This window comes from Tursiops truncatus, chromosome 5, assembly GCF_011762595.2.
Source record: "Tursiops truncatus isolate mTurTru1 chromosome 5, mTurTru1.mat.Y, whole genome shotgun sequence".
NCBI classification, from domain to species: domain Eukaryota; kingdom Metazoa; phylum Chordata; class Mammalia; order Artiodactyla; family Delphinidae; genus Tursiops; species Tursiops truncatus.
In genome coordinates this window covers 75433405-75448896 of record NC_047038.1, presented here as the reverse complement: position 1 = coordinate 75448896, position 15492 = coordinate 75433405, and the positions used below count along the sequence as shown (strand labels likewise).

The window sequence follows — 15492 nt, the reverse complement described above, 5'->3', positions numbered from 1 at the left end:
CAATCACTGAAAAGTGTAATTTAAAGGCTCATGATAAATGCATAGCTGTGCAGAAATTTCTGATCTGGGAAAGTTTCTGTTTACTTTCTTACTTTCACTCTTAATAAGCTATGAAAGAAATCATTTTTCAGCATTTTTTGCTCTCACACAACTCAAACAATATAGTCTAATTTGTCAAGGACAGGAATAAACATCTCTGATCAGGAAAAAGCTACAGAAGTTTTTCTCAGTGTGGAAAAAGTTGGCATTTCTCAGACTCTTACCGTCTTCATGTGCTCTTCTCTTGATTCTCAAAGTTCTTGGGTTTTGGGTATGACTTTCAAATAATTCTTAAATGAGAACATAGGAGAAGAATCATTATATGACATCGTCTAAAATACATTAGTCTTCAAGCATTCAAATCCACTAAAGTTAGAACATTTAAGCAGTTGGACAGATGAAGAATGAGTTTAAGAATTAGGAATATTTTGGTACAAGATTTGAAAAGACATTGAAATTCTTGACTTATATTAGGTATGTGATTTATAATAATTTAGGGGGTCATTTGAACATAAAATAGTGTTAGGAATTTACTACTGAAGAATATCTTGCTAAGTTAAATGCAAAGAGGAAAGTTTATAGTATTTTCATTTTGAAAGGGTCACTTCCAAGGTTACCATGTTTCCATTTGGCAGTTCTGAGAGATGGTTGTCTTAGGAGGCCATCAACTTCTTCATAAAATCTCATTTTTCCTTGAGGGTTGCCAGTTTTCTTTTGTAAAACTCTGTATTCATATTTTAAATTTTTGTATTTGGTACGACATTGTTTCCAGTCTCTGTCTATTCCAAACTGCATTAGTCTTCTGGCAATTTCCTCAAATATTTCTTTGTTTCTTGTGGCCCCTTCAAGCATTTGCTTAATTTTTTCGTCAGACCATATGTTTATAAGTGCTCTGACCTCATTGTCACACCAGTGTTTTCCAGCCTCTGTGTTGCTCACTGTTATAATCTGTAAATGACTTTTAGCATCTTCTAAAGGAATATGATTACCTATGAATCGACATGAGTTACAATTATTCAAACTTTTAGATACATCCTGTATTTGAATCTCATTCATTTAAAACAACCTGGATTGATGTAAAGCACTGAGAATTTCAGTATAAGGATCATCTTTTTTCATATATTCATATGCAAACAAAATATTTTTTAAATTATAAGGCAGACTAATCCCCAATATTAGTGAGAATATTAGCTGCTTTTCATCAGTAGGTATTCTTCATTGGATATTTATGAATATGGAGAGTCTCTGTATTTACAGATTTTTTTAGTAAGAAGTGGGAATAGGGACTTCCCTGGTGGGGCAGTGGTTAAGAATCCGCCTGCAGGGGACACGGGTTCAAGCCCTGGTCTGGGAAGATCCAAGGTGCCGCGGAGCAACTAAGCCCGTGCGCCACAACTACTGAGCCTGTGTTCTAGAGCCCACGAGCCACAACTACTGAAGGCCGCGCACCTAGAGCCCGTGCTCTGCAACAAGAGAAGCCACCGCGATGAGAAGCCTGCGCAGCACAACGGAGAGTAGCCCCGGCTCGCCGCAACTAGAGAAAGCCCGTGCGCATCAACGAAGACCCAACGCAGCCAAAAATTTAATTAATTAATTAATTAACTTAAAAAAAGAAGTGCGAATAGACATTTTCTTTACTCCCTACCATATTCTCTACCAACTCAGGCATTTGGGATAATACATAATAGAGATCTTCCCTGTAACTATTTAAACTGGTATATATTAGATTTTCAGTATCAAAAGAACATTTAAAATTCAACAATGTATATGCTGTACCTGACCCAGTGATACTGTGCAGTGCTGTGGGGCCACCCACCTCTTCTGAGGCAGTACTTACAGTGTCTTCCTCTGTCAGAAAACAAACAGTAGCAATTTAAATTCGTTGTTCACAGAACCCCAATCTACTTTTGCAATTGAAGATTGTGCTGAAAAAGTAGTAAGACTGGATCCCAGCATCAAAACTGTAACCTCAAAGCCAGGAACATTTGCCATCTGTAACCAAACTTTGAGATGCCCTTATAGAATTCACCACCAACACCAAAATGTTGGAAGTATGCTGCCTTAAAAGTCTCGAGGCAGTATGCTCTGTTTGGGAGTATGAAAGTGCTTTGTGATCCAATTTGGTAACGTCTTTCATTGTTACATTTTAATGCCTGCCAGAGTGCTCTTACATCTCTTTTTTCATTTGATCCTCCTTTTAACTGAGAATGATCCTTATTGCAAAACATATAAAGGAATGAAAGACTCTTAAGATTTTAAGTGATTTTAGCAGTTTTCACATTCAGATGTTAACAGCAGATAAGTGATAAATATTTTAAGGAACTTAAAATGCTTAGCCCGGTAAATATAACAGGGATTTATTCTAGTGGACCAGTATGTGTTTAGGATGTTTACAAGTCAGATGTTTGTAATTTGGGGACGGCTCCTCATATGGGTATGTTGGATTGCTATGTTGAAGTACAGCAATGCTGTGACAGTCTTCTTTTATCCCAGCTGTACTTTCCTATACACTGGGACATTTAAAAAGAAAATCTATATTACTATGATTAGGTGTCTAGTTGCTTGCAATGATTATTGTAAAATTAGACAAAGGTTTGTATTAGTAGATCTGCGAGGCAAAAATGTAGTTAAGAGGGCAGTAAGCATATGCAGCAATGGGTACGTGGAGATTTTATAAACCGTAATATTCTGTTACTTCAAGGATACTGACTGGTACAATCTGCCACTATATTCTGATTTCCCAGATCTTATTTGCACTCATTTGTGAATGTGTGCATGTGCACTTGCAGTGTGTATTAACTTCTATAATAATTTTATCACCTTTGTAGGTTTGTGTCTTTACTATCAAGGTCAAGATACTCAACAGTTTCATCAAAAGGTTGCCCTTTTATAACTACACCTACCACCTCCTTCCATGCCCAAACCCTTCCCCTACCCTTGCCCCAGTGGTTACTTTTGGAGATCCCAAGTCCACGGTAAACTTTGAGCTCAAATCTCATTTCAGCAAAACATGAATTTATACTTCAGTGAACATTTTACTTAAGTGACTAAAACTGTCAGTTCCTAGGCTGAGGCACATGTTCTATTCCAGGACATAACATTTACAAAGATTAGGTATTATGGAGAAATTTTGAGTAATTAGTTCTAGACAGTAAAATGTCAATGTGGGGGGGGAGGGAGGAATCCCTAAATTTAGTATCTTTTAAGGAAAGAGGAGCATTTAGTTTCTGTTATGTCCACCCCAACTGTGTGTACGGCAATTCAATTCTGACACTAACTGCCCAGAATTAGCATCAGACTCTGCAGTTTTAAGGACTCAAATCTTCCACAAGACTGCCTTTACTTCACATGCCGGCCACACTTCTGGCTGCCTGGCTATAAATTCAGGGGGTGCCATGACCTCCTCAGGTTCGATAAATTTGCTAGAACGACTCTTGAACTTAGGAAAGTGCTATACTTAGGATTACAGTTTTATCGTAAAAGAACTCAGGAACAGGCAAATCAAGAGGCATGTAGGGCAAGACTGAGCCGGTCCAGGAAGCAGGATGTGTCACCCTTCAGCGTATCAATGTGTTCATCCAAGAAGCTCACCTGAGTCAGAGTTTTCATCCACATGATTGATTTATGGCATGACCTACCTCCTGGAGGTCAGGCTGGGCCAAAATTCCAACTCTTATCACAAGGGTGGTTTTTCTGGTGACCATCCTGACGCTACCTAGAAACCCACCCTGGATCACCTCATTAGAATTTAAAACAAAAACAACAAAAAAACCCAAAACACGTCTACCACTGGAAATTCCAAAGGTTTTTGAAACTCTGTGCTAGGAACTAGGGGCAAAGACCAGACATAAGCTTTATTTTGTCACAGCTTTTTAAAAGTTTATTAAAGTATAAACAGTAAGAATTAGAAAAATGACACCTTTTTAATTAACAAGTTGCCTGTGTTTAAATTTATCAGCTTACCTACGTCTTAGCTTTTTTTACATGCTTATAATTTTTTAAAAGTTCTTAACACTGTTTCATATGACTAAAGTACATTAGAGTATATAATAATTTTACTGCTAAGTTTATCCAAATTGTATACAAAATATACAGAAGTGTTTAAATATTCCATTTTAAAGAAAACTAGACTTTTTCAGTCTGTTAAAAGAAATAAATGAATTGGAGAAAACAAAATGCTTGGCATGCCTTCTGAGGTACTATCAATAGATACTTTAATGCCCTCTGCTGGCCATCACATTGCTAATTTTTGTGAAATTGCCAAGCTAGTGACTATTTTAATTTTGGAAATACATTTTACTACAGCCAAAAGGAAAATAGTTTTAAGATTATTCTTAAAAGAACCATGTAGTCTTTCACATGTGAATTTTAGGCTGACGATAAGAGTGGCCTCTAATAGGATATATGTGCCGGTCTCTACCCCTCTGAGTTGATCTACCTGTGACTGTCCTATACTAGAAAGCAGTGACTTTGGCCAGAATGCCAAGGTATTGAGGTATTCTACCTCATTTAAATAGCAACTGATACGGAGATTCATTAAGGCAATTTAATTTCTCCATATTCAGAAGAGACAGGTAGCTAGCTGATAAGATTGTCAAACACAAATTTCCCTTCAGACAACCAGTCCTTTCTCCCGCGGTAGCTTTCTGATTCCTTTTCTCCTCTATTGCCTATGCTCAGACTGGGAGAAAAATAAATTTATTTTAGATCCAAAGAAGTAGTTATTCCGTTTTCATGGGCCATTTCTTTTTACTTAGGCATAGCCTAAGAGTTCTATGATTCTTCCCGGTGATTGATTAACTTCTTCATATTTCGTTGGTCATACATTTTTAAAGTGATAATTTGCTGGAAGTAGCTGATTTTTCTACCCCAAGTGGAATCAAATTGGATTTTATGTATTACTGTCTTCAGCCGTTTGCTGGTATTATTCTCTAAAACCACGACAACCTGGCTGTGCTTGATGATCTTCTCTAAAAATACAGGTGCCTGAATCCACTCTACAACACACACTAAACCAAAATCTCCAGGAGTTCTAAGTTGGGAACTAATTACTTATCCAGAATTCAGGGGTCCACAGCTCTAGCTGCATTTTTATTTGAAGTACGAAAGAAGCTTATAGTATACTTTTAAGGTAGGAAAGTGTTACTTTTGGGAGATCGGTTTTATGACCAAGTGTCAACGTTAACAATATGGAGCAATGGCAACTCCGATAATAATATTTATTAGTAAAATGTATTAAAAAAATGAGGTGACCTCTACCTATTGATGTGAACTTTTTTTCTAAACATAAATATCCATGTCTTTAACCTCAACAGAACAATCTTCCAAATAGTGGACTGGCAACTTGTGCATCGAGTGGTATATATTGCAGGTGTGCCTAAAATTCTTGCCTATTTAAATTGTTTTCATATGTAGCTGCTGAGATCCATGTGGGTTTATACCTTTGCTTTTATTTTCACCTGAAAATTTAAAATAGTATTATTTCTAGAATGACTGTAAACATCCTGTTTCATATTTTCTAAATATATTCCATACTAACATGTAAACATACCAAACAACTTTTTAAAACCTATCAGTTTACATCTGACTTAATATTTTCCTTTTATATATAAAAAATTACCTTGAGGTGTTGTACTTAAGTGAGTTTTCCAGAGGACTAACAAGCTTACATCTGAATGCTAACGTTTTTAACTTTTTTCATGGAAATCCTTCTGCCTTATTAAACACTATAAGTAGTAATCTGATTTTAACTCCTAATGACAAGGGCCATTGCAGTGATATCTTTAGAATCCTTAGGAGCACAGAGCTTTGTTTACTTTTGTTGTCTCACTCTAGTCAGCTGCACATTCCTGTCTAGTTAGTCTCCTTAATTTCTCTCCATTTATACCTGTCAGTGTTCTGGCAGCTATCCTTTCTCCCATCAAGCTTTTTATCTGAAGTTTGCCAAGACCGTGGGTCCCCTGATTTTTTAATCAGCATTGGTCTTTATACTTCCCAAGGCTCTGTGAAGCTTTCGACTGAAAGACTACATACAAGGTCTGTGATGGCTAGGCTTCCTCTTCCCCCAATTTTGGTTTGTGTAAAAGGCAAACCATCCGATAGGAAACACACACTCTTCATCCCCTTACTACCCTATACCACAGGGCAGTGGTTCTCAAATTTGACATATATCAGAATCACCTGAAGTACTTAACAGATTGCTGGGCCTCACCTTCAGAGTTTCTGATTCTGGATGGGGCCCAAGAATTTGCGTTTTGAATAAGTTCCCAGATGATGCTGATGCCGCTACACTTTGAGAACAACAGCCTTAGGGAACTTTACTGTCATTAATAATTTCCACCTTCCATTTCTGTATTTTGGAAATGTATTATCCAACAGTACTTCATAATGTTATAACATTCTCGTATATGTTCTTTTTTTTAAATAGATCTTTATTGGAGTATAATTACTTCACAATACTGTGTTAGTTTCTGTGGCACAACAAAGCGAATCAGCCATATGCATACACATGCCCCCATAAAACTCATCATGAAGGCCTCACCCTTATGACCTCATCTAAACCTAATTATCTCCCAACGGCCCCATCTCCAAATGTAATAACAGCGGGGGTTAGGGCTTCCACATACGAATTTGGGGGTGACACAGTTCAGTCTGTAGCAGCATCTTATAATAACATCTTATGTATTTTGTCACAGACCAAAAAAGAACCAAAAACGAATACTGTTTTACCTGTGCCAGGGCTTTGTCTCGTATCTGTCTCTCTTAGGTCTTCTGACATATTACTGACCGAGTCGTCTTCAGCTGCATCTCCAGTAATGACTGTATGAACATAGTGGGATATATGGTGGTTTGTTTTTTATTCACTTTCAGATTTGTGTTTTAAGTTCTGATATATTATTTTCCCTTTTAGAGTGAACCTGATACTAAAAACTGTGGTTGTTCACTTTTCTGTAGCTTAGATTCCCCATCCTTAAACATATTTTTTAGTCTTAGGTCACTATAAATATCTGGTGTTACTAGGTCTTCTGACATAAAACTGACAGTCATCTTCAGCTGCACCTCCAGCAATTACTGTAGGAACATAATCAGGCCACTGCTGTTGGGCTACTTGATCACCAGTTATTTTACATTTTAATTTTAATGGGGGAGATGTATAGTTCTCCAGCAGACCAGTTTCTTTTCTTGTCCACCAGTGAAACATTTTAGGACTTCTCACCACCATTTCCCAATCCTAACTCTCTATCATTTCCCTCTCTTTCCCCTAGACACACACTCATACTCTTAAGAATTAGAACTGCATCATTTAATGATGTTAAGATCTAGAAACATTATGTTTGGTAGAGGTCTTTAAGAATGTCTTGTCCAGTCTGCCCTTTTACATAGTCAGGTCTAGAGGAGAGACTTGTGAGTTCAAAGTTCCACAGAGACTGAGTTAGAACTTGGATTTCCTGACTCCTGGCCTAGAACTCATACAGTTTATTTCATGCTGTCTGTCATGTCTTTGTGTATATTGCATCTCAATCCTCTGGGTTAAACTCGTTTTGAAGAACTTTATGATGTGTCCCAGGACAACTCACACTTACATTCTCACAGGTTTTGTATTTTTCTAAGTTTTTCAATGCCCCTTTTCTGTTTACTCATGATTTTACCACAACTGGTATGAAAATTTGCTTTAACTTCTGCCATCTGGAATTGCATTTTTGCTTTATTAAAATTGGTCTTTTTAAACTTCTAGAAATTCAAATTTCTTTCCTCCTTCTGTGTAACTCTGTACTATTTTCTGTGTTCTGATCAAATATATGTGAAATCTGTTTCATGATAAATTGAGCAATTAGCTTGTTGAATAGCATTTAATGAAACCTATTTAACTTAAACTGTATTCATGTATTGACATTTTTTTATATGGTAGCATGATGTTAAGATTACTTTTCTTTGCCTTCCTACCTGTCTGATCGTCTTCCATTTTTACATTGGCACATCCTGTGGCTTCCTTTCCATCGTGGGATTCCTGTTCTTGTGAGTTTTCTGTTTTACTGTGTCCCAGAATAGCATCCAACTCAGTAAAAAATTTCATACTCTTAGTCATGCCTAGGTCTTGAGCCATTCTTACAATCTTGTATTCATGTTTTAAGTTTTTGTACTTTGTTCTGCACTGCTTCCAGTCTCTCTCTATTCCGAGTTTCTGAAGCTCGGCAGCAATTTGTTCAAATATCCTCTTATTTCTCACTGTTCCCTCTAGTTGTTGTTGTATGCCTTTATCAGACCAGATGCCTATCAGAGCCCTGACTTCTGGCACAGTCCAGTGTTTTCCTCCTTCATTTGCTACAGCTGGAATGAAAGTTGGATTATTAGGGGGTTCCATTATTGGTGGAGAGTTACCTGTACCGGGTGGGGAGGGAAACAGATATATGGGTTACACACGTCAGCTAAGATAAATAATCGGATGCAACATTAGTAAAGGAAGTAATTTTCTCTGTAGGAGATGAAATGTAAATCGTAGCTTAGCTTTTCTCTTAAACTAGTTGGGAAATGGAAGCACAGAACCTGAATCTGTTCCTTACCGTGACAGTGACTGGCTTTAATAAAGCTGTGTTTTTAATTAGTTACATTTCGATCAACTTTCTTCTCTATCGTTTCTTTCTCTTCCATTCCACTCCTTTAGTATGTGGGATGTATGTTAGTATATAGTGAAAGTCGAATATATAATTTTGTAATATTTATTTGTCAAAAGCAATAAATATAATTACATAAGAAAACAGCTTGTTGAAGACAACTTTTTCATGATAGGTGTGAGCAATTTATCTCCTTCCCATGCTTTTTCTTTATCTAATGGTTTCCACTTGCTGCATATCAGAATCTCCTAGGGAGCTTTTATAAACCACTGCCCTCACCCCTCATCCCTGGATTGTGATTCTAGTGTGCAGTTCAGGGTTGAGAACCAAGACTATTCATGAATGAAGGGCTTGGAAGAGGCACATTAATAACTGGTGCTTCCTACTCTTTGTGAAAATAAAAGATGTCCCATTGATTAAAGACCAAATGCCAAAGTGAAATATTATATTCTTTTAATGCAAGGAAATGTGCCAGAAATTTCATAATGCATTAGGCAGAATGTCTCCACTTAGTTATAAATATTTTAATAACTTTGTATTACATCTCTGGTACAGTTCTGCAACTCGTTTTATGGTAATGGCATTACTTGACATTATATTGGTTATTTAACAACCCATTATCTTGTTTTTCTCAGATTTCATGTTTAATAAAAAGGTAGTTTGGACCTCAGCATCCATAACATTACTCATTAAAAAACACTATAGTATTTACTTGAGGTAGGGAGTTGTTTTTATTTTGTGGTGTATTTAATTTCTTTTCTTTAAGATGCTTTTCAGTATTTTTCCATACTTGGATTAACTTTCAGTAAGAATTTAGAAGCAAGAAAGAGATTTATGTTGACTTTTTGGGTGAATAAAATCATCCTTGACTTCATTATGGATTTGATATTATTTACTTTCAAATATAAAATTCTGTTCTTCTTAGACCCCAGAAATGCTGAAGTCATATGCTCATTAATATTAAGCACTTACTATGTGTAATTTTGGCCATCAGATGCCTTACTATATTTAAATAATAAAGATTGGAGGTTTGAAGGCTAATATTTCCAGGCAATTTACATTTTGTTAAGGAAATCATTTGTTTTAGAAATGATTTTTTTTTTTATAGGTTGGTAAAAAAGAGGGAAACATAAATTAATCTTAAGTGTTTCTACCAGGAAAACTCATCCATTTTCTCAGATTTGAAACCAATCTTACTTTCCAATTTGAAATTGGATCAGTTTCACTATATATTTGGCCCACCATACCATACCTACCTAGTTCCATTGGTCTGACATGAGAAACCAAAAGTAAAGGATTTCCTGGGATGTCTTCCTTGTCTACTGATGTAACTGACATTTTGCCTGGAAAGAGAGAATTCCTTTTAGAAATAAGTACGAAGGAAAATTAAAATTGGATTATAACTGATAATGCTAATAGTTTGAGTTGAATTTGTTCATATTCATGAAGGATTATAGATTTAGGTTAGATGCTTTTTGTAATAGTGGTATAATATGGTTTAAATATTTATGTCCATAAAGAAAAATCTAATTGCTTCCATCACATTGACATTTTGAACTTCCACTAGAATTGTTTGCTTCTTTTATAAGTTTCTAGAGATGGTTGTAGTTAGTTTTCAAATTAAATTACGTCTTTAAAATGAGGTATTTTCTCTTTTTTTGTATTTTAGGTGCTTTAACGTAGTCGGCCCTTTAAGTGATACTGGTAATGTGAAAGAGAAATCCTGCAATGAGATAATCAGAAAATCTTGTTTTATTGGCATATATGGTCAAATAGCTGAGTTTGTATGTATCGTATGTAACTAGTTGATTGATGCATACTAAACTTTCCAGAAATTAATCTAAGTTTTGCTTAAATGGACCAAGGAATGTACCATTTAAAAGAACCATGTCAGCCTTGAAAAATGAAGACATCCCTCCTTGATCTCCTTATATTATTTCCACATGTTTTTCTAATTTTGTTTTACTGAGTAACAGAAATAGCATTTTACATTAGGAGATCAATGTTAGGTATGATTTTGATGGTGTAAACGTTCATTTTAAAATTGCTATTCACCATTATAATTTCAAGGCATTCCATTAAAGAATAAGAAAATGAATGCTGTTTATCATCTTAAACATTATACTGGGGATTCTTATATTAAAAACAAACAAGTGAAAAATAAGGGAAGTATCAGTGTTTTCAAATGGCATAATTATATAAATTTAAAACTCAATATAAAAATTGTCAGTTTTTAAATCAAGTTTCATAATTATTTGAGGCTAAATTGCAGTTAGGGGATGTTTTGGATTTAGTTGGGAATATGGGAAATAAAAATCTGAAGTTACATAAAAATTCTCTTTAGAGAGAAGAACAAAAGATGTTAATATCCCCAGGTAATTTAACAGCCGAGCTTGATGAGAACAGCAAGGAAAGGTAGGGTTTGCTATTCTGTTTTCTGCTTTAGGGCCTACTTTTGTTTACTGAAAAGGTCCTGGAGCTGAACATACAGGTGGGGGGAAGAAAAGAAAAGCTCTCTCCCCAACTTCTTCAGGGGATTTCTCTTTTTTTTCCCTTAGGTTGGTCATTCCTAGCATGAATCCCAAAATTGTATGTAGGGGCCCCATGCCATGGAGATTTTAAACTGAAACTCTTAAGTCATTATTCCTAATGCATTTGTATGTAGGAAGAGGAGGGAAAGAGAGCGGAAACTTTCTTTCAGCGAAGGAATATGATTTGGCCGCAGTCGGCCAAAGGTATTCTGAGGTTGAGGATAATTATAACTTCCGGAACATGAAGCGTCTTAGAATTTGTATTTGGGTCTTTTGCAAAGGCTCAGTCAGACTACCTGCTGCCTAACAGAAGGGACCAGATCCTCTGTCCTTACCCTTTGCATGAATGAGGTTGATCCCAACAGTAGAAAAGGCACATTCATTTCCTTCCCTTCCTCTTTTTACCCTACACCAATAAAAATTCTGCTGCTTCCACCAAAAACACCAGAAGACATTATAAATGAATTAGACCTGGAGAAAGGAGAGCTTTCTAAGCCTTAGAAAAGAAACTATGTGACTATATTAAAACTTTCAACTTTTGTGGGTCGCATAAAAATCAGCCAAACTTGTAAGGCCAAAGAGGTCATGCAGATTTTTCGAAGACCTCAATTGACATGAACAGTCAATTTGTAAAACTGAATAAATATGTAGGAAAATGTTCCACAGCACTAGTAATTAAACAAATGCAAAGTAAAAGTTATTTATTGCATACACTGTTGTACTCGGTTCTTTATTAAATTAGCATACTCCATTATTTATTAAATTAGCAAAGTCTCTCCCCCTTTCAACCTCACTCCATAATCTTACTTGACAGGGTTCTATAAAAGGGACAGTCTCATTGTTAAATTACAATTCTTTTGGAAAGCAGTTATTTTAGCAATATGTTTCAAAGTAATTATACCCCCCGCTGAACCAGAAATTGAATTCTGATAGCCTATCCTAAAGTAATAATTTTAAAAATGGACAAAAGATAATTGATTGTAGGGAATTCCCTGGCGGTCCAATGTTTAGGACGTGGCGCTCTCACTGCTGGGGCCCAGGTTCAATCCCTGGTCAGGGAACTTAGATCCCGGAAGTCGTGCAGTGTGGCCAAAAAAAAGAGAAAGGTAATCGATTGCAGCATCCGTTATATAAGGGGGCAAAGACCCAAACTCTGGTATATGCACTCAGTTAAATATTATGGAACCATTAAGTAACATTTAACCCTAAATTATGGTCAATTCTGGGTATAATTTAAAGATTATTTTAAATGTAAACAAAATGCTAATTGTTTGTAATTTTATAATTTAAAAAATTGTATAAAAACAATCAGTGGCATTGTGGAAGATAATGTGAGAAGGGGCTGAAAACTGGGGAGGCCAGTTAAGAGGTTATCCTAATATTCCATGCGATGATGAAGTTCTGGATCGTGGTAATGAAAATGGAGCAGAGAGATAAATTTATGAAACATGTCAGTAGATTTTTTTTAAGGACTTAGTGACTGACAAAAAATCAAGGTTGTCTCAAACATTTCTATTTAAGTGACCAGAAATACAGTGATAGTAAGGTGGAAGCAATTTGTAGGAGGATCAGTTTTGATGGGGGAAGAGAGCTGGTTTTAGAACTGGGTGTTTGACATACCCTAAACATACATGGTTAAGGTGTATTGTGGGCCCTCTGCTTATGAGTGAAATGGGGAGTTTGGAGCCATGCAAGTAGCTGAAAGGGCTAGAAGATCCCATTAAGAAGTGGAGATATTACCATCACATCTTCATTACACCAACCTGTGGTTAAATCAAGGCCTTTCAGAAGCTCAGTGAGTGATTTACTTATTGTTAATCAATACTTAAAGCATTTAGATGATGATGAGTGCAGAGTGATAAACTGAATAAAATAATATAATTACTGTTTAACTTGGTAATGACTGCAAAGCTTTCTCAGAATTTGGTTTGGTATTAGAAGTGTAAAGGCAGTAAGTTGGGTGGATTTTTTACCAAAGGATTTTATTATTGAGCTTTAAACACGAAGTTCAGATAACCCAAGTTAACTCAACTGTAATCTCTCATCTTTAACCCCCCTTCTTATTTGGTACCTTTATTATACCACTTACCACTTTCTTTTGGGTTACATTTATTCACAGTTCCCTCCTTTCTGTGGTTACATCCATGAATGCATGTAACTCACTGCTTTGCACACGGTGTACACAGACAGTAGGTATTAAACAGATTTTGAATTGAATTGAACAACTCTGTTCTTAAAAATAGCTATGCTAAGATTTTGGCCATGGGAGAAATCTCATTACTGCCATTGATTTTTCCCAATTTGCCTAGTGATACGTTCGGCTTCCACAGCGAGCAAATTCTATGTAAATAGTGTTGGGTTTAACAACACAGCAGCTCAAGAACCTTGTTTTAATAAGGCATATATTACTTTTCAGATATTGTATTTTTGGCAGATTAAAGGTTTGTGGCAACCCTGTGTCAAGCAAGCCTGTTAGCGCCATTTTTCCAACAGCATGCTCGTTTCTGGTCTCTGTGTCACATTTTGGTAACTCTCAAGATGTTTCAAACTAGTTAATTGTATTATGGTGATCTGTGATCAGTGATCTTTGATGTTACTGCTACAACTCACTGAAAGCTAAAATGATGGTTAGCATTTTTTTAGCAATGAAGTATTTTTTAATTAAGGCATATACATTGGTTTTTTTTTAGACCTAATGCTGTTACACATTTAATAGACTACAGTATAGTGTAAACATACTGTATATGCACTGTGAAACCAAAAAGTTTGTGTGACTCGCTTTGTTGAGATATTTGCTTTATTGCAGAGGTCTAGAGCTGAACCCACAATATCCCTGAGATATGCCAGTATTTAAGTCATTTAATCATAAATCATTTAATCTATCAAATCTATTTGTTTTACTTACTGTTAAAATGGAGATGTTCTTCCAAACAAGTAAGGAAGTTCTTTATCAGTTATTAGTATTTTAGTGCTTTTATTTATAAATTTAGGAAAGTGGGAACATAATATAGAGCAGAAAGTTCTATCTTATTTGGAGCTGTGGGAAAACAACAGTTGAGCAATATTTTTTTTTCACGACTCTTATAAAATTAAGACTTAAAATATTTTCAGAACACAATCCATTTTCCAAAAACTGCATCAACATGGGTAAGGAGCAGTTGGCACTAGCAGTTGGTGTCATTTTAACGTGTTTTTTCTGTATTTTACAGGTTTTTAAAATGGTTGGCATTAAACTCTTTTGAGATTAATTTTTACCTTGTGCAAAATAGCATATACATAACAGGTCAGTTATTTTTCTCAACCTTGATATTTCAGGCTATATTTATCATATGGACTCAAGTCTGGTTCTTTTACAGTTTGCTGGGTAAAAACAAAAGAATGGTACTTTTTCTTTTTACCTTCAGTGATCTCTGGGGCTGTACTTTGGCTCAGCGTTGCCAGGCACCTGTCATTTGCATCTTCCTCTGTTAATTGTGTGGCAGGTTCATACTGCAGGATCGCATCCAAATCATGGAAGAACTTCATAGTTTTAGAGCTGTCTCCAGAGTTGTGGGCATATTTAACCGTTCTGTATTCATATTTGAGATTTTTGTACTTTGCCCGGCACTGTTTCCAATCTCTGTATACTCCTAGTGCTTGCAGCCTTTTAGCAATGTAGATGAATATTCCTTTATTTCTCAGTGTTCCATAGAGTTGTTTTCGTATATTTTTTTCTGCCCAGATACTTAGCAAAGCTTTAACCTCTTCCTCAGTCCAGTGCTTTCCTGCTCCACTCTCCATGTTGAAAGTGACCTGGAAATGATTCACTATTTCTAGCCAAGGTTTTGTTTCCTAGGAAACCAGACGGCTGGTTGTCAATAAGCTCTGAAGAGCTGAAAGGATCTAGTTTAACTGGTTCAAGCTGCCTGAGGGGAGTAACTTGAGAAACTGCCAAATAAGCAGGCTTTGTGATTAAAGAAGCCTGGACCTAAATGATTCCTAATGTTATTCATTTCAGCTTTAAAGGAAAAATTACCCTGAGACAAAAAGGAAAGAAAACTTTTTTTGTGTTTATTTGTAGTTTACTATATGATTGTTGATTTTTTGTTTGTTTGTTTTGAAAATGGTTGGCAGAGGTTCTTTCTGCCCTAAGGTTTATGGCTAACATTTTTATTTCTCCTGTGATATGAATCACTTAGTCTTTGAACATTGGTTAACTACAAACCACATCATTTCACTAAATAAATAAATCCTAAGTCACAAATTATTCATTTATATAGGATGTATAGTATTACGCATGTCTGTTTTCAGCATAATAGTTCATAGTATGT

At 35.8% G+C, this 15492-nt stretch overlaps 2 protein-coding genes across 4 annotated transcripts in view; one reads left to right on the top strand and one right to left on the bottom strand.

Moving 5' to 3' along the window:
• Nucleotides 1-14967, bottom strand: part of PAICS (phosphoribosylaminoimidazole carboxylase and phosphoribosylaminoimidazolesuccinocarboxamide synthase) — a 51430-nt gene extending 36463 nt beyond the window's left edge. The window contains exons 1-7 of one of the 2 annotated variants that reach the window (XM_073805297.1): nt 14581-14967; nt 9908-9994; nt 7984-8367; nt 6769-6858; nt 1816-1887; nt 657-1028; nt 264-329 (exon numbers count right to left, since the gene is read on the bottom strand). In XM_073805297.1, the coding sequence (XP_073661398.1) occupies nt 264-329; nt 657-1028; nt 1816-1887; nt 6769-6858; nt 7984-8367; nt 9908-9994; nt 14581-14962 (1453 nt within the window). In that variant the 5' untranslated portion in view covers nt 14963-14967. The remainder of the gene's footprint in view (nt 1-263; nt 330-656; nt 1029-1815; nt 1888-6768; nt 6859-7983; nt 8368-9907; nt 9995-14580) is intronic. The other variant, XM_033857071.2, reaches the window with a different exon arrangement.
• PPAT (phosphoribosyl pyrophosphate amidotransferase) overlaps nt 1-15492 on the top strand; it is a 37049-nt gene that overhangs the window by 5609 nt on the left and 15948 nt on the right. The window lies entirely within an intron of this gene.